The sequence below is a fragment of the Heliangelus exortis genome, chromosome 24 (assembly GCF_036169615.1).
Source record: "Heliangelus exortis chromosome 24, bHelExo1.hap1, whole genome shotgun sequence".
Lineage (NCBI taxonomy): Eukaryota > Metazoa > Chordata > Aves > Apodiformes > Trochilidae > Heliangelus > Heliangelus exortis.
Window position 1 is genome coordinate 4,556,226 of NC_092445.1, and position 23,417 is coordinate 4,579,642.

At 59.3% G+C, this 23,417-nt stretch overlaps 3 protein-coding genes across 8 annotated transcripts in view; 2 read left to right on the top strand and 1 right to left on the bottom strand.

Annotated features, from left to right (window-relative positions):
* The window catches only part of PSMB2 (proteasome 20S subunit beta 2), a 200,207-nt gene that overhangs the window by 2,700 nt on the left and 174,090 nt on the right, over positions 1 to 23,417 (top strand). The window lies entirely within an intron of this gene.
* Positions 1,280 to 5,462, bottom strand: LOC139807204 (uncharacterized). Of its 3 annotated transcripts, XM_071767843.1 has the most exons (15): positions 5,111 to 5,455; positions 4,883 to 5,043; positions 4,416 to 4,575; positions 4,114 to 4,284; positions 3,934 to 4,025; positions 3,677 to 3,834; positions 3,493 to 3,596; positions 3,174 to 3,398; positions 2,973 to 3,058; positions 2,712 to 2,848; positions 2,472 to 2,561; positions 2,113 to 2,321; positions 1,784 to 1,990; positions 1,374 to 1,704; positions 1,280 to 1,326 (listed from the first exon to the last, which is right to left on the bottom strand). In XM_071767843.1, exons 1-14 carry the CDS (start codon positions 5,339 to 5,341, stop codon positions 1,417 to 1,419), a joined length of 2,319 nt encoding a protein of 772 aa, XP_071623944.1. In that variant the 5' UTR covers positions 5,342 to 5,455; the 3' UTR covers positions 1,280 to 1,326; positions 1,374 to 1,416. The 3 variants fall into 3 exon arrangements, with proteins under 3 accessions (XP_071623944.1, XP_071623945.1, XP_071623943.1); XM_071767844.1 differs by lacking the exon at positions 1,280 to 1,326 and having other exon boundaries at positions 1,349 to 1,704; positions 3,677 to 3,858; positions 5,111 to 5,462; XM_071767842.1 differs by lacking the exon at positions 1,280 to 1,326 and having other exon boundaries at positions 1,349 to 1,704.
* Positions 7,567 to 12,778, top strand: TRAPPC3 (trafficking protein particle complex subunit 3). 4 transcript variants are annotated; one of them, XM_071767701.1, is made up of 6 exons: positions 7,686 to 7,772; positions 9,028 to 9,075; positions 10,006 to 10,103; positions 10,456 to 10,555; positions 10,799 to 10,981; positions 11,227 to 12,778. In XM_071767701.1, exons 1-6 carry the CDS (start codon positions 7,731 to 7,733, stop codon positions 11,344 to 11,346), a joined length of 591 nt encoding a protein of 196 aa, XP_071623802.1. In that variant the 5' UTR covers positions 7,686 to 7,730; the 3' UTR covers positions 11,347 to 12,778. The 4 variants fall into 4 exon arrangements, with proteins under 4 accessions (XP_071623803.1, XP_071623804.1, XP_071623802.1 ...); XM_071767704.1 differs by lacking the exon at positions 7,686 to 7,772 and adding an exon at positions 8,463 to 8,580; XM_071767703.1 differs by lacking the exon at positions 9,028 to 9,075 and having other exon boundaries at positions 7,641 to 7,772.

Below are 23,417 nucleotides of genomic sequence, written 5' to 3' on the forward strand. Positions count from 1 at the left end.
GGGGCTTGGCCACAGCTTAGCCCCCATGGTGTGCCCAGACCCTTGCTGGTTCCCATGCTGCCTGTGAGGAACCAACAGGGAGCCAAAGACCCCAAAATCAAAGGACAACCACAGCTGTGGCTCAGCTGCTGCCCTGCCAGTGTGTGCTGCTTTGCAGGAGCTGGGGTGCAAACAGGGATGGGGATGGCAAACAAACCCCACTGACATCTTGGGGCAAAGTACCATGAGGGACACCTCATCCCACTTGTTCACCACTCCTCTGCCCCACATCTCCTTCCTCTAGCCCCCAGGACTTTGCCCTGTCCCAGGGTGCCTCCATCCACTTTGCTGCTCCACACAGGGGCTTTGGTGGCCACTCAAGGCCAGTGCCAAGCACAGTATCATGGCCAGGAGAGTGGATCCGAACCCCTGCCCCCCAGTGTTCCCCCTGACCCCCACTAGCCATGGGGCAGTGACCCATCAGGAATCCAGGGGTGAGGGTCTGTCCCTGTATCCTGCCTCAGAGCCCATGGGTGCTGTGCCAGCTCATCGCGGGTCCTGTCCCAGGGTAGCCACCAGCCCAAGAGCATCTTGCCATAGGGCTGGCATTGTGACTGTCCACAAAGCCCCACTGTCATAAGACAGTCCCCTGTGGGTACAGGTGACAAATGGGCCAGCAATGGGCTGAGCCTTGCCCTGCCCTGCTGCAACCCTCATCTGCTCTGTAATTATCCTGAGCTGCATCTGTAATTAGTGCCCTGATGTCATGGTATCAGGCCTGGGCAGCCCCACACACTCCCTGCCAGCCCCACCTTGGACCCCCAGGCTGAAGGAGATCCCAGCCTATCCTGGGGAGCAGCTGCCTGGCTTCAGCTCCTCACCAACATCACTCCTGGACCCCTACACTGTCCCTGCCCTGCAGCACCTGAGCTCCATAGAGCTGGATCTGGGGAGTGCAGGGCTTGGCTGCTCCCACTGCCAGCATCCTAGTGATGGATGGGCAGGGCAGGGGGCAGCCACTGCCCTCCTGAGCCCCCTGGGCTGGGGATGAAGGTGCCCTGCATCAGCAGAGAATGCAGTGGAGTGGCCTCAGCAGCTATAAATAGAGCAGGAGGCACAGGTATCTGTTGGCAGGGGCACACGTGTCTGAGCAGCCACTGCCCCTCGGCCAGCATCAGGCAAGGTGAGGCTGAAGGGTGGGACAGGCACGGGGAGGAGGGTGGAAGCCCCTCTGTTGGACTCTCTCCAGTAACTCTTTGTCTATCTTATACTGGGGAGCCCACAGCTGTACACAACACCACAGATGTGGTCCCACTTTATTGCGAGGCAGCCTGCTCACCACACCCCCTGCCCAGCACCAGCACCAGCACCAGCACCAGCACCAGCACCAGCACCAGCACCAGCACCAGCACCAGCACCGTGGGCTGCCTGGTGCCTCTAGCACCCACGCAAGGGCCGGGCTGTGCCGGTGACGGTGAACTGGGAGCTCAGGACCTCTGAGGGTGCCCGTGTCTGCTGGCCCGGCTGCTGCCCACCAGCAAAGAGGGTGAAGGTGCCAGGTTCGAGGTGCCAGTCCTGTGCCCAGACAGCACGCTGCTCAGCTGTCACCTGGAAGGACAGCTTGGTCTCCTGGCCGGCTGGTATGGCCACACGGCGGAAAGCCACAAGCTGCCAGCGCGGCACCGGCACCGACGACTGCTCCCACCTCAGGTAGAGCTGCACCACCTGCCCGGAGGGATGGGAGTCAGTGCCCACAGGACCTTCCAGATACTCCCCAGCCACATCCATGCCCCACTGTGCTCACCTCCTCACCGTCCCGCTGCCCCGTGTTCTCCAACACCACAGACACGGAGAGGTTGGCACAGAGGGGCAGCGATGGGGGGCTCAGCACCAGGTCCCGGTACTGGAAGGTGGTGTAGGACAGCCCGTACCCAAAGGGGTAGAGTGGGGCCTCCTGCCCGTAGTACCGGTATGTCCGCCCCTCCATGGTGTAGTTCTCCATTGGTGGCACCTGCAGGATGTGGGACTGGTGGAGCAAGGCAGGGCTGGGCAGCACGGGCGAAGCATCAGCCCTGCATCCCATGGCTCTTGGCAGGGAAGGGGTATGGGTGCCACCGTCTGTCCCGGCCTTACCTGGTGCATGCCCATGGGCCACGTGGCTGGCAGCCTGCCGGCTGGGTTGGCCCCCATCTCACCCAGCAGGACCCTGGTGATGGCCAGGCCAGTGGCCTGAGCAGGGAAGAAGCAGGCCAGGATGGCCCCCACACCCTCATGTGCCTGTGCCCAGCTCACATCCAGGGGCCCCGCGTTGAAGAGCAGCAGGATGACAGGGCGGCCAGCAGCTAAAGAGAGACCCTGGTCACCTAGAGCCCTGTGCCAGCACTGCTCAGGTGGCCCTGGTGTGCCCCAGGGATGAGGAAAGCCTGGGAGGTTGTGACCGCCTCAACCCCCAGGACCCCAGCCAGCCCCCCCCAAGCCCACAGAGCCCTTACCCGCCCGCACAGCATCCTGCAGCAGCTCCAGCTGGTGGCCTGGCAGCAACAGGTCCCTCCGGTCCTTTGCCTCTGTCTCCACATCCACCCCTGCATGGGGACAGCCAAAGAACAGCCCCTTACACCCTGCCCGGGCACTGGGAGCAGCAGGGCACCAACTGCCTTGGGGGCCAAAGGGGCCCCAATCCTCTCCTCCTCCTCAGGCTGAGCCCACCCAGGACCCTCCCCACTCCCACCTACCTGTCCCCAGGCAAACCACCACCACGTCAGCAGCCCCCGCTGCACCCACCACCTCCGCCGGGTGGTACCGCTGGCACCGCGGCTCGGGGCAGCCTGCTGCGAAGCTGACATTGACCTGCAGCATCTCCAGCCCTCTCCTGCAACAGGGAGGAGCAGAGGGCACCTTGGGGTTGGGGCACCTTGGGGACACTTGCCATGTCCCATGGAAGGGATGAACAGTGTACAGGACAGGAGTCAGATGGCAGCACCGGGGAGTCTCACCGGGGAGTGTAGATGTACTGCGGCTCCGGCACCGGAGCGTAGTCCCCAAACAGCACCCGGTGGTTGTCAGCGAAGGGACCCACCACCTGTGAAGGGCAGAGGGTGAGGGTGGGCACGGCAGTCCTGTGCCATGCAGCTCTCCCAAGGAGGGAACACCTGCATGCCCAGGGCACCCTGCCCGCCTCCCATGGCCGTGCTCACCGCCAGGCGCTTGCCGAGCAGGTCCTGGGCCTGGAGGGGCAGTGTCCCCCGTATGTTCTTCAGCAGCACAAAGCTCTTGACAGCAGCTTCCAGTGAGAGGTTCTGGTGCTCAGGGGTCTGCACGGCGCTCAGATCCAGGGCACTGTAGGGGTTCATGGCCGGGGGGTCGAACTCCCCCAGCCGCATCCGTGTGTAGAAGAGGGGCCGGACCCGGTCACGCAGCATCTGTGAAGACCCCGACACCGAAACCTCGGCTGTGCTTGGTGGGGGCAGCCCTAGCTCCCTGCCCACACCCCCAGCCCTGCTCCCCTTGGCTCACCTGCAGTGTGATGTTGCCCGTGTCCAGAGCCTGGGGGATGTGCATGAAGACGTTTCTCCTCAAGCCATAGGAGACCTCCAGGTTGCAGCCGGCGTTCATGGAGGCTGCCGTGCCGGTGAGAAGGGAAACCACTCGTCATGGCTGCACGATGGCTGGGGACCCTGCACCCATCCCGTGAGCTCACCAACAGCTGCCTCCAGGAAGGTTGGTGTGTAGTGGTGCCCCAGTACGATGAGCTCCAGGGCCCCCTCATCGCTCACCACGTAGCCCTTGAACCCCCACTCTCCACGCAGGATGTCCGTCAGCAGCTTCTTGTTGGCACAGGCGGGAATGCCATTGATCCTGTGGGAGAAGGGATGGGGCAGCCTGGAGGGCCAGACACTTGGGCACCCCACAGGCCATGGGCAGCCCGGCCCGTGCAGCCCCTGCTACAGCCAGTACCGGTTGTAGCTGCACATGAAGCTGTAGGAACCGGCACGCACACACGCCTGGAACTGTGGCAGGAAGGTGGTGCGCCAGTCTCGCTCCAGCACCTGTGAGTGCCACAGCAAACGGGTCAGCACGTGGGGGGGCTGCCCACCACCCCACAGCCCCACTGTCCTGTGGTCCCGCTGCAGGCACCTTGGCATCAAAGCTGAGCCTGGAGACAGGGATGTTCTCGGGGCCCCCGTGCACACTGAAGTGTTTGCAGCCAGCGCTGGCCTTGATGTAGCGGGGGTGCTGACCCTGCAGTCCCTGCACGAAGCTGTGGGCCAGCTCCCCACTGAGGAATGGGTCCTCCCCGTAGGTCTCCTGGGTGAGGTGCAGGTGGGACATTGCTGGGACCTCATGCTCCTGCAGCAAGCGCTCTGAGGAGCTGCTGCCACGCTCCAGCCACTCGGCCACAATCCTGTGTGGCTGGATCCCTCACCCCTTGCTCACACCTGGTTCCTGCCCCACAGTGGGTGCCGCATGATGTTGAGGACAGGGCTGAAGCAGCTGAGCCCTGTGTGGTCATCATAGCGCCCGGCAGCAGCGAAGGAGTTGTGCTTGGCTCTCACCTCAGTAGCAGTGGCATTGGCCACTCGATAGATGAGCTCAGGGCTGTGGGAGAACACGGAGGTGTCAGGAGGCGAGGACAACGGAGGGGAGCACATTTCACAGAGCCTTATCACACATTCCCAAGTGCATCCTCAGGCACTGCATCCTATGGCAGCCTCACAGGTGGATCCAGGCTGCCCCATCCCATGGCAGATGTCCCAGGTGGGTCCCCAGCCCCTTGTTCCATATGACCCTACAGGTGGGTACCCCATCCCGCAGGATCCCCCCGGGTGGATCCCCAACCCCACGACCCATGTAAGCCACCTCACGGGGCTCCATCCCCGCTACCCCCCATCCCTGGTGCCGGTACCTGAAGGTGGCAGCCAGCCCCAGGGCCTGGGGGAAGGCTGTGGCCCAGCCGGGTGCCTCCGCGTCCCCCCGCAGACACTCCGTGTTCCAGTTGTAGGGCCCGATTCCCAGCCGCGGGATGGGGGGCGCGGGGCCGTTGCCCATCGCTCCCCCCCTCGCCACCTGCGGGCCAGCGGCGCTGAGCAGGGGGGTCCTGGGGCTGCCCCCGCTGCTCCCCACCGCCCCTCACCTGCAGCACCAGCTCGTCGGGGCTCAGGCGGCCCATCAGGTCGTCGAGGCGGCGGTGCCACGGCAGGGCCGGGTCCTGGAAGGGGAAGAGGGGGGTTGCGGGGGAGGGCTCTGCCCGCCTCGTCCCGGCAGCCAGCGCCGCGCACAGCAGCAGGGCCCGGACCACCGCTACGGCCGGTCCCGGGGCCGCCGCGCTCCACCGGGCGGGCGGGGACACGGCTGGGAGCGTCATAGCTCGGTTCGGCTGCCAGGGATCGGCCCGGTGCTCCGAGGCCACGGGCGGTGGGGACAGCGCGGCAGAGCGAGGGGCGCTGCGGAGCGGCTGCCCGGCCTTACGCCCACTCGACGGGGCGGATCAGGGCGGGACCGGGATGGGGGATGCCGGGGCGGGAGGTGTCGGTGGTTGGTCGGGTCGGGTCCTGCTGGTTGGAAATCTTGGAGTGGGGGTCTCGAGGCGAGGGATGCCAGTGTCGGGGGACCTCGAGCAAAGGAAACCTTCGAGACTTCGAGAACCTCCCGGTGCAGGCACGGCGGTGAGCGGGAACTGGCGGAGCCAAATCGGCTCCTGTGACCCCCCGGCAGCACCGGGGCTGGCACGGCCACCCCCTGCTCGGGGTTCGGGACCACTCAGTGCCCCACAGGAGCTCCTGTCCTGGCCTCGGGACCCGGGGAAACAAAGGGAAGGGCCTTCATTAGCACTCTGTGATTTAACGAGAGCCACGGAGCCACGTGGTGAGTGGGGACAGGGCACCCACACACCGTGTGCTGTGGGGTCTCCCGCCTTTGCCCGCCCTTGGCTGTGGTTTTCTATCCAGGAGGTGCTCGGGGAAAGAAGAGAGCACAGAATGGCCCCTTACCCACCCCTGGTGGGATGGGGCTCGGCGACGAGGGAACACGGACATCCCATCACCTCGCTGGCAACGTGTCCCACTCCTGCCAGGGATGGAGGGGACCTTGGCAGCTCCCCAGCCCGGGCTGACCATGCCAAGAGCTGGTATCAGGCGCTGGGACCGGCAGCCGCCAGCTCGGGCTGCGCTGCCGGGGGACGCAGCCATGTAAGGCAATGCCAGCGGGTCAGCCCTGCTGCTCCGTGGGGACAGCGATCCATGGCCCAGCTGCTGGATTCCTCAGCAGCTGCGGGGAGGGAGGTTCCGCTGGCAGCTCCCGCAGCACGTCCTCCCCCCCCCGGCACACAGCCCCCATCGCACTGCCCTGGGCAGGACACCTACCCAAATTTACACACAAATAACCACCAGCTTCCCCTGAGAGCTGGGGCTGGGGAGCCTCAGGAGGAGCTCAGAGTTGCACAGAGCCCCAAGCCAGGTTTTGGTGACACCCCCGTCCCCTGCCACACTTCCACACAGCCACGTCCATTCCCACCCGTGCGTGGTGTGGAAGCCCAGCACCACTCTGTTCCCATCCATCCTGTGGACCGGGGCTCCGGGCCTTCCCTGACCCACCAGCTCGCTGCTGGGTTCGGCTGTTCTCACCCCAGGGACCGGTGGCTCTGCCAGGACCAGCGATTTCCCGCACAGTGTGACCCAGAGCAGCCCCGGGCACTCGGCCACGCTCGCTCCGGGGCTCAGCCCCGCGAGTCCGTGTGCTCAGCTTCACCCCAACACACCCAGCACGGGCCCAGGGAACCCAATCCCCCCTGGCCAGGCCCTGGCTCCGGTGATGGCTCCTTCCGCGAGGAGTAACCCTCCAGATCCATCCACGGCCACCACACCACGATCGGAGCGGCCACGCAGCACCCAGGGACCCAGCTGGGCTGGGCTGGGCTGGGCTGGGCTGGGCTGGGCGGTGCGGGTGTGGGTGAGGGAGTGGGTGCGGGTGTGGTGCAGGTGCGGGTGCAGTGCGGATGTGGGCGGTGCGGGTGCTTTGCGGTGCAGACGAGGGAGCCGGTGTGGGTGTAGGTGCGGGTTTGGGTGTGGGTTTGGGTGCGTTGCAGATTTGGGTGCGGTGCGGGTTTGGGTGCAGGTTTGGGTGCGTTGCGGGCCTGGGTGCGGGTTTGGGTGCGGATGCGGTGCGGGTTTGGGTGCGGGTTTGGGTGCAGATGCGTTGCGGGTTTGGGTGCGGGTCTGGGTGCGGGTCCGGGTGCGGGTTTGGGTGCGGATGTGTTGCAGGTTTGGGTGCGGGTTTGGGTGCGGGTTTGGGTGCGAATGCGTTGCGGGTTTGGGTGCGGGTCTGGGTGCGGATGCGTTGCGGGTCTGGGTGCGGTGCGTTGCGGGTTTGGGTGCGTTGCGGGTTTGGGTGCGGATGCGTTGCGGGTTTGGGTGCGGGTTTGGGTGCGGGTCTGGGTGCGGTGCAGGTTTGGGTGCGGGTTTGGGTGCGGGTCTGGGTGCGGATGCGTTGCGGGTCTGGGTGCGTTGCGGGTTTGGGTGCGGGTTTGGGTGCAGGTTTGGGTGCGGTGCGCGTTTGGGTGCGCAGGGAGCGCGGTGAGGGCGCCCCCTGGCGGCTGATCCGGGCCCCGCCGGGATTTTCCGCCTCTGCCGTCACGCGGCGCAGGGCATGCCGGGAAGGCCCCGGGGCATTCTGGGGCGCGTAGTTCGTTGGGGCGGGGCTGCCTGCGAGTCCCATGGTGCCCCGCGGCGGGCCCGGGGAGGCAGCGGCCCGGCAGGATGTCGCGACAGGGAGGCCGCGGCACCGAGAGCAAGAAAATGGTAACGGCGGGACCCGGAGCCTCAGGGGCAGGGCGGACCCCGGCGGGACCGGGCCTGTGGGCCCTGGGGCAGGGGAGGGGCCTGGTGAGGCGAGGCCCGGCCCGGCTGTGGGATCGGGGCCTGTGGCGGGGCCCGCGCTGCCCGCCCGCCGGGCCTTGGGGGGGGCTCTTGGATCTGCCCCTCCTGCCCTGCCCCGATCCGTGTTACTGAGGGGAGCTCTAATTCTGCTCCAAACAGCCAATTAATTGTGGTTTGGTGCGGTGTCAGTGTTTGAACAGTGACCACAAACCGCGGCTGCGCGGCCTCTCGGGGTTGGCTCTGGCTCCCCACAGGCTCCTGCCCCTCTGCACTGCCAGGGGTTCAGCTCCTCCTTAAAAACAACGATTTTTACTTAAAGAGCTGGTGGAACTTAATCGGAATTCTGGCATTTTTGTAGCCCCCGAAGGGTTCCGCATCACTGAGACCTCACATGAGTCTGCAAGGTGGAAAAATGGAAATAATGGGAAAATCGTTGGGTGCTCTGATGACATTAGAGGGGCTGGAAATGAAGAGTTCGTTTGCAGATGCAAATTTAGGAGGTTGCTGTGTTCTAACGCTGTAAAGAATAGCAACTTAGTAGAGAAATAACTCATAAAGAGAACTGACCAGCCCTGAGCTTGCACACCTGGGGGCTGATAATGGGAGGTAACAGAGTTGTGGCTTTCCAGTCAGTGACAACAGCCTGGTACCTGCTGGATTTCTGCCATCCATTCACCCCTTCTTGCTCCAGCTGCCAAGCCTCAGCTTTACAGTACTTTGGAGGATTTCAGTAATTTTAGTAACCTTCTTTTTGCATGCCTTGAATTCTCTGCCAAGTGTCTTGACTCTGCTAAAGGAGATTTCCACCTTGTCTGAGTGATGTGAACTTGCAGAACCTTTCCAAGAAGAAAGCAGAATTGTGAGTAAAACAGAAAAATAAAAAAACCCACAAAACTAAGAATGTGGCAGTTCTTTAGATTGAAAACCAGCAAGCACCAAGGAGCCTGACTGGTCCTTTTCAGGTGCCTGAAGCATTTTGGTAGTGACAAGGTGGAATCCCCCATCTCTTCTAACAAACCCAATTTTCATTCGTTGAGTGTTGCCCCTGGGGGAGTTTTTTCTCCTGGTGTTTGTTTTGGCTTTGTGTATCTTGTTCAGGATGAAGTGTGATCTGTGCTAACTCTGATGTTGTCTCTTTTCCCTTCCTTTCTGCCCACCTGCTGCTTTCATTCTGTAGTATTGGTATTTGCCATTCATTTCACCTTCTGCATCTTTGCATCTCATGGTAGGTGAGAGGCTTTTAATCCAAGATTAGACTCTGAGATGTTTCTGAATGCTGACACTGAAAAGCAGAAATAAATGATGGTGGTTTATCTCTTCCTAGAGACACTTCCTTGTGAAAAGCTGGAGCCTGTTGTAGCTTTTTGCTGTGCAGCCTTAAATGACTTTGTTGATCACTGGTCTGGCTTAATGGCTCCTGAGAAAATGCACTTTGCTTCAGGCTGAGGAGGGGTGAGGGGACCCTTCCCTTGGGGTTTTCTGCAATGAACTTTGGTGCCCCAGCCAGGCAGAGGAAGCAGATGGGCACCACACAGACCTGACCTGCCCCAAAATCATCCTCACTGTGCCTTGTCTGGCTCTGAGGAGCTGATTCTTGTGTGTGAAGCAAATTATGTGTCTGGATAACTTTCCAGGGATCAGATAAGTCTTGGGGTTTTTCTCTTGGTAGCAGAATGCAATAAATTTGTGGGTCACTGAGTGGTTTTTTGTCCTCTGGGAAGAGCCTCAGGAACCAGATCACAGTCTGAGCCAGGTCTCACAAATTCAGGTCCCTGGCAGCTGCAGGTTGAGCATTCCAGGAGGGGGTGGGTGGCAGTCAGAGCAGCCTGGAGGTGTCGTTCCAGGATGTGCCCATTAACGCAGAGATGCTAATTGGCAGCTGAGAGTCCTGGCTGCCTCAGCCAGGTCAGGCTCAGGACACATTGATGGGAAGTGCTCTGTGTGTGGAGAGGCAGAGAAAGAAAGTGCTGGATCCTTCCTGCTCGGGGTTTCTCTTCCCAGTTGCCTTCCAGAATACCAACAGGGATCTCCTGATTAGGCAGCAGGTTTCTGTTCCCCCTCTCCAGGCCAAGGGAAGCAGCTCTGGACACAGATGCAGCAGTGCTCAGTCTGTTTTCTTTTTGACTTGTGCTAAATCTTTGTTGTTTCTGCCCAGAACTCAGAGCTCTTCACGCTGACCTACGGGGCGTTGGTCACCCAGCTCTGCAAGGACTACGAGAACGATGAGGATGTCAACAAACAGCTTGACAAGATGTGAGTGGCTCTGCTGCAGCCGAGGAGCCTCCTGGGGTTCTCAGGAAGACAAGTGGGCAATCAGTATGATTGATAAGCAAGCTTCAACTTTATTGAGGGTTCAGACTGTTTTGTTAATTATGCCTAGGAGTCAGTTACTGATTGGCTACTACTGAAAAGTTACATTTGCAGCTCCCCCCACTTGGGGATTTTCTACCAGACCCACCCCTTGTTTACTTGCTACCTTACTTTTCAAACTTTGTAACAAAACCGCCAAGGACACCGTGTCCTTGCCACCTCTGTTTACCGAGCCATTCTCCAACAGGGAGATGGAATTTTTGTTTAATACAAAATATCTTTGTTCTGTTCGCAGGGGTTACAACATTGGTGTGAGGCTAATTGAAGACTTCCTGGCCCGGTCCAATGTTGGGAGATGCCACGATTTCCGTGAAACTGCAGATGTTATTGCCAAGGTAAATGGTCAGAGCCTGGCTCTGACAGGTTGTGGCTCTGTTTTGCAGGTGAGGATGGAGTATTTGTTGCTTCTGGGACTGTTCTGAGAGTTGACTTAGATTTCGGAGAGATCAAAAAAAAAAAAAAAATCAGATCCCTGAGTACTTCTCAGGGTGGGAATTGGGAGGCAAGGGTGAGGTTTTCAAAACTCTTTAGTAATTTTACAGAGTAATTTCTTGTTCCCCCTCTGTTTGACATAACAGATAGCATTTAAGATGTACCTGGGCATCACTCCAAGCATCACCAACTGGAGCCCAGGAGGTGATGAGTTCTCCTTGATCTTGGAAAATAATCCCTTGGTGGACTTTGTTGAGCTCCCTGACAACCACTCCTCTCTCATCTATTCCAACTTGTTGTGTGGAGTGCTGCGAGGGGCCCTGGAAATGGTGAGTGAGCAAACATCTTTTTTCCAGTGATACCCATGAAGGTGCTGCCCAAGCCTCTTCCTCTTATCACCCCAGTTCAGGCACTGGGGACGTGTGGCCCTGAGTGGGAAGGTTAATGGGGCTCTGGACCACCTTGCATGTCCTGCCCTCAGCATCCTTCAGCTGCTGCTCCACAGTAGCACAGTTCCTAGAGAAGCTGCTGTTCTAAAGAGGTGACAGCTCCTCTTTCCTCTTCCTCCCCCCAGGTCCAGATGGCTGTGGATGTCAAGTTTGTCCAGGACACACTGAAGGGTGACAGTGTCACAGAGATAAGGATGAAGTTCCTCCGGAGGATTGAAGACAATCTTCCAGCTGGGGAAGAGTGAACTGCAGCTCAGTCTCCCGTGGGGCTGGAGGGGACCAGCTTTGGGCCATTAGCTTTTGTCACAGATCCATAGGGACGTAGGGATCTAGTGCTCCTGCACATCCAGACTGACTCACTGACTGTTTAAAACGTTGTTATATTCTTCTACTGTCAATTCCATCTTCTGTAGGAGACGATTGTCTGGTTGCTGTTTATTTCACGAGTTCATCCTGAAGCTTTTTCATAAGGTGATGTCTTTTTTGTATTCCCCTGGGGACTCTTTCTGCAGTTTCTGATGGTGACGTTTGGTTGTGTGAGAACTGCTGCTCAGAGCCTGGGAGAGCTCCAGCCTGTTGGAATCCCAGTCTGCTTTACTGCCAGGGTTGGAGAGCTCTCAGAGCCACTGATTTACTCTCCAATGCTGTCCTTAAAAAGAGGTGTTTAAAATTCCTTTGGAGATAAGTGCATATTATTCCCACAGCACAACCTGGCTTCCTGTGTTTGATTCTGTAGCTGTAATAAAACACAGGCTTGGTACCAAGATGGGGGCTGGGAGAGCCCTTTGAGTGCTGGCATCTCCTCAGGGTGACTCTGGTGGCAGAGTCCCTGTGGCTGTTGTGCAGTTTCTCATCCCCAGCAGCCTCTGGACTCCCCTTTTGGGGAGGGGGAGGAGCTGTACCAAGAGCAGCAGTCAAAATTTTAAGTGGAGAAAATGGAAGTGTCTGCAGTGCCACCCGTGGCACCAACACCACCCATGGCACCCATGGCACATGCAGACAACAGGACCCACAGCTCTGGCTTGTGTCTGGGAGGCATCGGGTGCCTCCCACAGGTAAAGGCCCTGCAGAGGTGGAGCTGTGGTGGGTTCTCACCGATGTTTGGGACGCAGCAGTTTCCCCGTTACTTGGGGAACCTCGGCAGCCTGCGGCACCTGCTGGTCTGGAAGATAAATGCACAAAGGAGTGTTGCAGTTCAAAAAGCAAAGACATTTGGGCCCTCAGCTGCCTCTGCCATCCTGTTCAGCAAGAAAACACAGCCAGAGGTTCTGTTCTCCTACCACTTTACCTACCATGAAGGTGCAGACCCACAGAGGTGAGCAGGAGCTCATGGGGTTTGTTCACTTCCACGGGTGTCCAGACACCTCAGCAGGTCTATACCTGAGTGTAGGGTGAGGGAGGGCAAGTTGCTGCTCCTGCTGCCTTCCTTTGGGTTCTCTGCATGAATATTGGTCATCTGGACAACTCAGCTTGTCCCTTTTTATTCCTCAAATGAGTCCTTTTGGTGGGAGGGTTTGGATACCCCGGGTGGGAGCAGTTGGAGGACGCTTTGGAGGTGCCGTGTGGTCACACTGCAGAGGTGAAAAAAGAGCAGCCATTTCTCATCCTTGAGCGTTGTAAAAGTCACTTTAAAGCTACATTTTAAAAGCAACTGCATTAAAAGAATCCCAGTGTCAACTGTTTGGTTTCCTTTTTGGCCTTTTTTTTTTTTTTTTTTTTTTGTGGTGCTGGTGCGGAGCAGCGGCCGCACGGGGCTGGCAGGGTGACGGCAGAGCTGCACCAGGAATGTCTGGTGTGAAAGCTGCTGCCTGAAGGAAACCTGCCCGATATTCAGAGCACGGAGGGACTTGTGGCTGGGGAGTGGGGCTGAGGGACTGATGGGGAAACCAGACAGTCAATGTTTGCTTGTTTGAGGACTGGCCTTTCTCTGCCCCGGGAATGCCCGTGTGTGAGCAGGGACGCGCTGCAGGGAGGCCCCGTGCCCCTGCTGACATCCCAGCTCAGAGGGGGGGGAATTTTCCAGCAGAGAGTGAGCTCCAGGTCCCTTTCCCTGTGGCGAGCAAGGGAATGTACTCACCCACCCCCACGGGGAGGGGTCCCAGCCACAGAATTGAGGGAGAAATCTGCTGGGGCGACTGGGTCAAAACCAGCCCCGACTCTCTGGAAGAAGAAAACCCAAAGAAGTGCATTTAAGCAAATTAAAACTGTCTACTACCGGGTAGCTCGTTGTAGACAAGGGGGAGAATATGCAAAAAGCTCTGTTTGAAACCTACTAAATATTCCCATGTGCTGTTTATAGGAAACAAATGGTGAAAGGCACGCTGCCTCCATAAAACCCTGCGCATGGCTGGGCTTGGAGCGACGCCGCTCCCCGGCTCGGGGTTATTGAATCCCCACCACTTTCATGTTGTGCCAGGCCTGACCCCTGGACACATACCATGGAGGGGAAAGTTGTCTTGTGGAAATAATCGACATTCCTAGGGAACGATTTAACCTAGCAGGAAAAGAGGCAGCTTCCAGCCTTTCGCATCTCTGGGTGATGTTAGGGATGACAATAGCAACAAGTGGAGGGAGGGGGGGGATGTGGAACATGAGCAAGGCTGCAGGGCCTGGGGGTGTCCAGGTCCAGCCACCCACTCTGCCCAGCCCCCTACTGCTCACACTGGATGCTCACCCACCCCTTGATGACAGCAAATGGACCCTGCATCACCCAGACACCACGTCCTGGCCTCATCCCTGGCTCCCAGAGTGATGGCTGTGGGAGCCACAGAGGGGCTTTGCCAGCCCTTGCCCTCCGCAAGTGCCATCTCCTGCGGGGGCCTGGGTCCTTCTCCCTTGGCTGCTGGGAGCAGAGCTCCCAGCCCCACTCCTGCCACCCAACCCAGGGCAGGCAGCATCCCCAGGCAGCATCCCAGCACTGCCAGCACCCACTGATGGAACTGGGACAGTGCTGGGAGCAGAGCCCGGACAGGATGGGGAATCTCTCTGGGACGGGAGCATTTCCAGACTGGTGTCCTCATTGCCGGGGTTGCTCCCCCAGCTTTCAGCCAGATGTGCTTGGCCAGGGTGCTGGGTGCTCTCTGGGGCCATGAGAAAGATATTTCACAGGGGATGGCAGCTCCTCAGCTGAGGTGCAGGCAGTGCTGGTGGGGACAGGCTGGCACCATCTGCTCACAGCTCAAATGTCCCCCAAACCCCACATGTGTGGGACGTTACAAAGCTTGGCTGGTGGTGGCACTGGGGCCAGGCAAGGGGCTGCTGGGGGAACTTGCTCCATCCTGACATGGATCCATCCCTGCCCCAGGATTCCCAGCTCCCAGTGAGCATCTCTTCAAGCTGGGTGCCCCAGAAGTATCAACGGACCCACTCTCTGCTCACTGACACTCTGGCAAGTTTGGGTCTGTGGATGCTGTTACAAACCCTCCCAGGAAGCCTGACCAGCTTGCAGAATCCTCCCCCAAGGCACAGCCACGCTGAAAAAATCACTATCCTGGCCCAAAGGATCACTATCCTGGTTTCCAAAGCTGGGATCACCGGCTGGCAGCTGCATTGGACCAGGGCAGCCCATCAGTGATGCTCCTGGCACCTGCTCTCCTGCAGCATCCCTCACCGGGGCTGAGGAGGAGGAGGAGGAGGAGGAGGAGAAAGAAGAGGTATCTGCACTTCCTCACCCCAGGCAGGAGACACAAGCCCAGCGCCAGCCACACTGCCACGTTTTGGTGGTGTTTGGTATTTTGGGTGAAGGGAAGGAGGCTCCATTGTTCCTTTTCCATTGTTTTGTGTTTCCTAGGCGGGACAGCCCCCTCCTCCCACACTCTGCCGGGCTGTGGAGCCCATCCAACCCTTTGAAAGCCAGCTCTGTAGCGAAGTTTTCCTCTGCTAGGAAATGCCCTGAGATGCATCCCCTCTCCCAGGCACGGGCTGGCACCAGCACCACGTGCGGGGACGAGGAGGGTCCAGGGCAGGGGCCCTGCTCACCTCTGTGTCCCCAGGATTCTCCCAAATCCCTGCACCCTGCTTTCCTTCCCCGCACGACCATCCCTGCCAAGCTGTGACGGGAAGGGACAGCCCTGAGCAGCAGCGGGACAGTCGCAGGGAAACAGCTTCAGCCCCGCTGCTGCCCCCGCGCCGTGACCCGCCGAGGACACGGGTGCCCCCCGGCCACGGGAGGGTCCGACCACGCCCCGCACACCCCCAGGCAGACCGGGACCGTCCTTTCCGCCTTTCTCCTTGCGGTTTCCCTGCTCTCGGTTTCTCGTTCCGCTCCACACAACTAAACCCCGATAATTAAAACCACAGCAGCCTCTGTCCTGCCGGCGGCAGCACCGGGACCCTCCGGGAGGTGCCCTCTGCCCCTGCGGGACGGGGGCACAGACACCCCCCCCGAGCCCTTTGCACAGCAAACACCGAAGCCATTATCTCACTACCATCCCCCAGAAACAGACCCCGGGAGCGCAGCTTTTCTGACTTTATGGAAATAGTGCAAAATTTCCAAGGACTGATTAGCAAAGGCAACCGAAACTCTGGGAGTCCAGCGCGGGTGGATTTGCCCAGAGGCAGCTCGGGAAGCTGCTGGTGTTGAGCAGCCTTGGCCCAGGACAGGACCTTCAGCTGCAGGCCAGAAGCAGACAGGCATTCTGATGAGAAATGTTTGTTTGCTTTTAAAATAGTTCTAATTGTGGTTTCCAGGGAAGGGAGCTGCTGAAATGGTCTGTTTTATCCCGAGCTGCAACAAGGGCATCTCACCCATCTGCTGTCCCAGGCAGGAGCAGCATGCCAGGGACAGGGTGGGAGCAAATGCCTGGATGGCAGGGACTGGGCTGTGGCTGAGGCTTCCAAGCAGTTAAGTTAACAGAGAAAGGGGCAAAATTATTTGAGAATTTAAAACCAATCCCATCTCTGAATGTAGCAAAGCCCCAGACTTTCATCTCAGCCCCAGGATCCTGCTGGCTTCTCCCTGCCCATCATGTGTAGGCAGCCTAGACACGGGATCTCAATCAGGGGAAAGTGCTTGCCAGAACAATGTCTCTTTCTCCAGCACAAAAATATTGATTTTCTTTTAATTACTGCTAGCACTGACATTCAAGAGCTCGGAGAGAAGCTGCCAGGCACAGGGCCGGCTCTGCACCAGGCTGCAGCTCCACATCCCTGTCCCACCTGGGGGCAGGGAGCTCCCCCCAGCCACCCCCCGCCCCTGCTGGAGCCAGCATCTGCCCCGGGACCAGTGTTGGCACCACAGCCTCTTGCCCAAGCTCCCAACCCAGCCATTATTGCTCCCCCAGGCCCCAAGTGGTGAGCCATTGCTGGGAAGCACTTGAGCAAGATGCCACTGAGGAGCTGGAGGGATGTCCCCTACATGGAGGGAAGAAACCCAGTGGCTTCCTCGAGCAGAGCACCAAAACAACCCAGTGGGACCTCTGCTGCCTGGCATGGAATAGACTTGGGGGGGAGCAAATAGGGAGTGAGGGATACTCTGGGCTCCAGCATCCCCCAGACTCCAGCATCCCCCAGACTCCAGCATCCCCCAGGCTCCAGCTCCCAGGCAGGCAGGGTGCTGGGAGCCATGCTGTGGGTGCTGGCTGGGCAGGAGCTGGGGAACAGAGTGTTAACCGGGTCAGCCAGGCTGGGGAGAGGAGCCCAAGGAATGAGGAAGCCGAGGAGAGGGTACCCGTAGTGGAAAGGGCTTGGCACAGGCTGTGGAAAACGGAGGCCTAGAGAGATGTGACAGCAGGCTGGCCTGGCTGGGAGCACCACACAGGCGTGTTTAAGCCTTCAAGCCTGCCATTGTTCTCCCCTAATTATTCCCACTCCCTGAGTATTACACCCCATAATTCAGGAAAGCTGAGTAATGGAAGAAACAACAGCAATTTTAATCTCTCAGTACCGGTGGTCTCCACCAAAAAAATGCTTTCAAGAGCTCTGCGGTTGTGACTTCCTCGGTTTGGTGGGCAGCAGCGGGGAGGGAGAGCATGGCCACCAGTCCCTGGTGCTCAGCTGGGACCAGGGGTAAGGAGGGGAGTGGGGCCAGGACCTTCTTCTGGGTGAGGGGAGAGGAGTAGAAGGAACATGCAGGGTGCTGGGAGCATCCCACTGGAAGACCCAAGGGGGCTTTGAGGTGATGCTGGCCAGGGACAAGGGGGAAGCCCCTCACCCACTGTTGGCACAAGGAAGGACCAGAGCCAGGCACAGCACCAGCCCCACACTGTCTGCCCCATCCTCTGCTCTCAGCTAGACCACAGGAGAGAGCTGGGCATCAGATTTTGGTCAAAACATGTTTTCCTAAATGGGAACTGTCTTCCAGGAAAGGAAACTCTGCTCTCCCTAGAAATGCTCCTGCCTTCCAACAAAAGCCACCACAGGTTTGTTCCCCAAGCAGCAAGCTTTGGGTAAACACATTCCCAGCACCCAGACCTGCCAGTCTCCCATGAGCTGCTGGGATGGCCACAGCCTCCATCCCTCCTCAGTCCTCAGCTCCCAGCCCAGCAAAAGCACCAGAATGAGCCCAGGTCTGCCCTACCCCTGCATACTGCAGAGCCCACAGCTGACCTGTGACAAGTCACACCAACCAGTCCCCTCCCACTGGGGATGCTCAGCAATGCTCTAGCCAAACAAACAGTGAAGGAGGTCACAGAGCTGGGCAGTGACAGGGACATGCCACAGGGATCATGCTAGGACCAAACGGGACAGACCCAGCAGTTTTCAGACATGGTTTGGCATCACTTCCCATCAGCTGATCTATAATTTCAACTACACGATGCTCAGCTCCCCATTCTGCTTAGCAAAGCTTTGTTGGAGGTTGCATCCTTGTCCCAGGTACAAGCCAGGGTGACAGCTCTGCCCAAAGCATCCTCAGAGCCACAGGACAAGCCACCAGCCCTGGGGGACAGGACACCCTGCAGCCACCATTAGCATCACCCCTAATGACACAGCTCAACCTGCTGCTGCCTCCAGTGCTGCCCTTTGGCAAATGTCCCTAAGGTCCCTGAGGGTGACAGGGGAGTGGGATGGGGTGGCCTGGAGGTGGCTGTGCTGGCGGCAGTGGGGCGAGCAGCCTCTGTGTGGTCTGCAGCCATCTGGATGTACTTACAGCAATACTGCAGCAATTGCGAAAAGATCAAAAATCTTCAGGCCAACCTTGATTCCCATTGCATTTTTTGCATTTTTGAGGACTCGAGTCTAAAACCTGACAGTGGGGAGGGGTGTTGCCTGCACAGCACTGCAGGACTGACAGCCGGGCTGCCCCAGCATTGCTGAGAGACACCAGGACTGCTCTGTTGGGCTCTCTGTACCTGGCACATGGATCCAGCCCCGTTTCTGAGGGAAGGGTCAAGATCCCTGCTGCACCCTCGGGCCTCTCACTCCCAGCAACAGGAGGAAGCATTTCAGGTCTCCCTATCCTTGAGGCCAAGGAAGATTCCAAGAAGCCATCAACAGCCACGCCTGCCCCCAGAAATACCCTGCTCCTGGCCAGCTGCATCGCCCGGGGCTCTGACCCCCTCCAAAGTTCAGCTGGAAACATGTGCCAGCCATCCCCATCCTGCCTGGCCGGGGGATGTCCTGGCAGGGGCCAAATGGTGCTGACTGCCTGCCCAGGAGCCACCTGTGCTGGGAAGTTCTGAGGTTTGGACGTCTGGGAATCAGGCGCCCTGTGGCACAGCCAGACCCACTCCCACAGAGCCCTTCATTCATCCCCGCATCCCGGGGGGGCTCCAACTCACCCCGGCCAAATGTTTCCCCACAGCTCCTGTCCCATCCAGCCCCTCTCAGTAAAGGGGGAGAAAAGTAACTGCACGGCCAGCACCCACCTGTGTCTGTAGAGTACATCCAGCCCTGGGTGCTCCAGCAGCCGTGTCCCCGCACCCGCTCTGTGAAGAGGAAAGGACACGTGTCAGGATTCTGGTTTCAGAAGAACCTCCCGTTTGTAGCAGCAGAAAGTCATTACCAACCCCCATTAATTGAGCAAGGCTGGGGCGGGCGCATCCTGCACAGGCTGAGCCCCAGCCACCGGGTGCTGCAGCCCAGCCCAGGCAGCCAGCGGGCTCCCGGCTTTGTCGTTGCACCAGCAGATGAAGGATGAGACCCTTCTTCACCCCACAGCTCCCCCACCCGGCCCCAGGTGCCTGCAGAAGTCTCCATGTTCATTTTGGGCTGGGATAACAGTTGAGCTACTCCAGCTGCACATAATTTACCTCCCTGGGCACGGGAAGGGTTAAACCTCCTCCTCTTCCTCCCCAGTGCTCACCTGGGATTCCAGTCCCAGCCTGACCAAGTGCTGGTGGTGTTTCCAGCCTGACCTCCCAGCGGCAGCCTGTGCCTCGCCGTGGTGGCACCGTGGCACTGGGACACGGTGCCACCACGGCACGGGGCTGTGGCTCTGGCTGCGCCCACCCGTGCCGGACCCGCTGGCACTGCCCTTCCACACAGCCTCGGCACGGTCGCCCTGCACGAAAGCTGCTCAGGGATGTGCACCCCAGGAATTAATGGGTCCCCATGGCCGGGACACACACACACACACACCGGCACCCTCTGCGCTGCCAGCCCTGCCCGTGCTGCCTGAGCAGTTCAGTGATTAACGGGAGTGGGGCTCGTTTGCCTTTTCCCTTGCGCCTCCTGGAAAGGGGCCGCGGAGTGTTTTACAACTAAAATAACAAATTATTTCATAGCGGCTGGAGCTGCCGGCACCGCTCGGAGCCGTTCCCTGCATCCCCTCCCCAGCGCTGGCACCACCGGCTGCCTGCGCCCTGCCCGGCACCGGCAAAGGGGGCAGGGGTGATGGAGGAGGGGGAGCACCAGGGGAGGGGATGACATGTTCCCACAGCCGCCTGTCCCCCTTGATGCTCACCCCCCTAAGGACCCCACATCCCCGGGCGGTGCCCCGGGACCCCCAGCCCCGCGGCTCCGGGCACCGGCAATGCCGTGTCCCCCAGCACGGCTCTGCGGTGTCCCGGTTTCCTCTCTCTGGGGACGGGATGGGAACCGGCCCAGGTCCCCATTCCCTCTGGATGGGCTCACGCACCGTCTGGCCTCTGGGGGTGCCACAGCTGGTGACCACTGAGAGGGTCCCAGCACCGCCGACCTGCTGACAGCCCTAACAATAGCGTGGCTATGATAAACACCATAAAGCAACAAGTGCACTTTCCCATCCTGGTGAGCCCAGCCAGGGGGTGCTGGGAGCCTGGAGCCCACCAGGACCTGGGCTCAATGCCTCTGCTCTGCTGGCTGGACCTCCGCAGGGAATGACCCCATAAAATGAAGTGGCAGCTCTTTGGTGGATAATAAAACATTATTTTTCCCCCCTCTTTTACAACTAGTTTACTGCATAACCATTCCAGCAGCACAGCAGAGCACCAGGAGCAGTAACACAACCCCACTTCATGCTGCTGTGTGCTCCAGGTGGGCTCCAGGACCCCTTTGCAGCTCCCAGATGGGCTGTGGGACCCATGGGAGCTGTACCCACCCCTGGTGCAGAATGGTGTGAGGAGAAGTGATGCAAACCAAGAGGGTGACAACAGCCAGGCCAGTCTGCTCCTCACAGCTCCTCCCCTGATCCCCTCAGTCCAGGGCCCAGGGTCACCCCTGGGAACAGCCCCTGGGACAAAAGGACACTGTTCACCCCCAGCTTGAGGAGCAGATTTACCACCTCGCAGCCAGGGGTGTTTATGGCGGGTTTCACTCTCAGCTCCTCTGTGGCTGTGCCTTTTTTGGAGGGAGGTCTCAGGCCACCAGCTCCCACCTGGGCTGGCTGGGCAGGAAAGGAGCCGTGGAAATGGTAGGTGAGTGCAGTTTTTCCATGCATATGTATATAGGAGCTGAGTCTGCTGCCAAAGTAAATACAACCCTTCCCTTTCCAAAAATGTCCTCCAGGAATTGTAAAGGATCCTGAAGCAAGAATTCTGTCTCAGATCCTTTGCACTTTCTATGGGGGGAAGAGTATAAGCCCCCTTCTTTTCAACTCTAGAGAAGCTGATGTGCTGAATGTTTTGGGTTTTTTTTACTGACGTGCACTGAGGGCGCTGGGAGTCGGAGCCCCGGCCATGTGTACCCCGGGTAGGGCTTACACAGAAAAACAATCCCAGTAAAGAGCTTTACAGCCACCGAGGAATGTGGAACCTTCACCATCCCAGCCGAGGCTTGCAAAGCTAATTGCTTTGGGATTTACTCTTTGGGGGGGTTGAGTCTCCATGGTCGCTGCCTTGGAGGGTCCCAGCTGCCCTTGCGGTTCATTAGGATGCTGAACAGGGAACCAGAGATGCTTTTAGGAGGCTGCAGTGGTTGTGGGGCAAAGGCAGGAGCCCCACGGTTCCCAGCTGCCTTCTCCCCTTACAGCTGGGAGACCCTTCCTGCCACACCAGGCTCCAGCTTGGGGTTGTAGTGGCATAGGTGACCGTGGCATCGTCACAGCAAGCTGTCCCCTGCAAGCTGAGCACCTGGGACCTGTGCCCAGCCTGGCCTGGTTGAATGCCCAAGGCAGACATGCAGGGGATGCTCTGGATGGTTGATGCATCCTCGTGTCTTGCAGCCATCTGTAAGAAGGCTGTGGTGGCTGCTGGAACTGGCATCTTGGCCACTCCGGGTGCTGCACTCACACCCACTCCCTGCCAGGCCCCGGATGGCAGCCCTGTTTTCTTTACGGATCTTTTCTTGCTCATTTAAGTGACTTTGGAAAATGGGATTTTGGCTCTTAAATCGTTCAGGGGCTTTTGAAAATTTGACTCTAAATACTTTCCGAAGTGCATTTGTATGAAGTAATTCTCTCCAACCTCCCACAGTGGTAGTCAGATTGCATTTAATCCATCACTGAATGTTCCCGAAGGCTGGGATCTGGCACCGCGCTCCACACGGAGCCTCAGCTCGCCCTGCTCTGGGCCGGCACCACTTCTCCCTGCCCGGCTTCCTCCCACCCAAGGCACCTTGCACCTGCTTGTCACTGCCAGCAAAACCAGGATGATGCACCCTGGGCCCTGCCCTCGGCACAACTTGGCCAGAAAACCAGGCAAGCATGGCAACACACCCCGGCACACATGGCTCAGCCTCCCCTGCCATGGGCACACCGAGGGACACGGGCACCAGCAGAATGGGGCTCAGCTCAGAAGAAGCTGCAGGTCCTTGGCCAGCCCAGACCCTGGCCCTGTCCCACCGCCACAGCAGATTTTCCCCACCAAGGAATGGTTTTCAAGGCACAGTTATGCGACTTATGGAAACGATATTCCAGTGCACAGGGCTGATTCGATTACATCCGTGACCCACCAAAATTAAGTTACAGCATTTTTCAGGCCTAGATTGAATTATTTCTCCTCCATCTCCTCCATTCCTCTGGTGTGGAGCAGCAGGAGGGCTGGGATGGGGACTGGGGGGTGGGCAGTGAACCTGGGCCTGATGAGCAGCCCCTGAGTGCAGCAGACCCCACTTACCCAGGCAGGGGACATCGCCAGCTCACTCAGAGCTGCTGGCCCTGCAAGCCTGATGCTGGCCTTTGAGGCAGTGTCTCTTGTGCCCCTGCGGAGTTGGGGCAGCCACAGAGCCCTGGCACTGCAGGCGGGTGCAGAGCTGCCAGGGGTTAGAGGCAGCAGAGCTGCTAAATCCCACCCTAAGCCCGGCTTCCCTCTCTGGCCAGGAAGGGGATCCTGAAGCAGCAAATTGGGACTGACAGTGCCCGTCACCGTGCTGTGGAGCTGTGTCTGGGGCTGTGATACATCTGGGGTGTCAGAGCCACCAGCAGCTTCTCAGGCACGCTTGTCCCCTGTGCTGCACATGCAGCATTTGGGATGGCACCATGAGGACACTGCTAAGGATGGGCAGAGGGAGGGAGCTGGTGTGTGTCCAGGTGGAGCAGGGCAGGGCAGCATGGCCGGGGTGGCATGGGGACAGCACCCCAGGCTCTGTCCCATCGAAGGGGCAGGCACAGAGGAGCAATCCGGCACGGGGGCCAGGACAGTGGGGAGAGGCTGGGACGGTGAGAGTCCATGGGACTGAGTAATGTCTGTGCTGACTCCGGGGGCTGCGAGCAGAGGAAATGCTTTGCCCGTGAGAGCTGCGGATAGACAAGGCCGGGTGGTTTCTGTCGGAGGCCCTTCCGTGCTCTGCCTCACCCCGGGGGCTGCAGGTGGGACCAGGGTGAAGGCAGGAGAGGTGGCACTGGCAGGGCACGGACGAGGTGCAGGCAGAGCAGTTTCTGGGGCTGCGGTCCCCGAGCAGCAGGTGACAGTCACCGGGCTCAGCGGTGTCTGGGAGCAGCCTCGGGACTGCTCGAACCTGCTCACAGTGGCCTGTGACAAGGACCAGCTCTGGTGGCCCCCCCAAGCCCCATCTCCCCGGG

Bases quoted from the DNA above. Each gene is read 5' to 3' on its own strand.
- LOC139807204 (XM_071767844.1), bottom strand. From the start codon at position 5,341: ATGACGCTCCCAGCCGTGTCCCCGCCCGCCCGGTGGAGCGCGGCGGCC. The intron at 4,026-4,113 runs GTGCCTGCAGCG...TGGCACTCACAG, and splicing joins GGCTCAGCTTTGATGCCAAG to GTGCTGGAGCGAGACTGGCG. The intron at 2,849-2,972 runs GTGAGACTCCCC...TCCCTGTTGCAG, and splicing joins CAGTACATCTACACTCCCCG to GAGAGGGCTGGAGATGCTGC.
- TRAPPC3 (XM_071767701.1), top strand. From the start codon at position 7,731: ATGTCGCGACAGGGAGGCCGCGGCACCGAGAGCAAGAAAATG. The intron at 7,773-9,027 runs GTAACGGCGGGA...TTCATTCTGTAG, and splicing joins GCACCGAGAGCAAGAAAATG to TATTGGTATTTGCCATTCAT. The intron at 10,982-11,226 runs GTGAGTGAGCAA...TCCTCCCCCCAG, and splicing joins TGCGAGGGGCCCTGGAAATG to GTCCAGATGGCTGTGGATGT.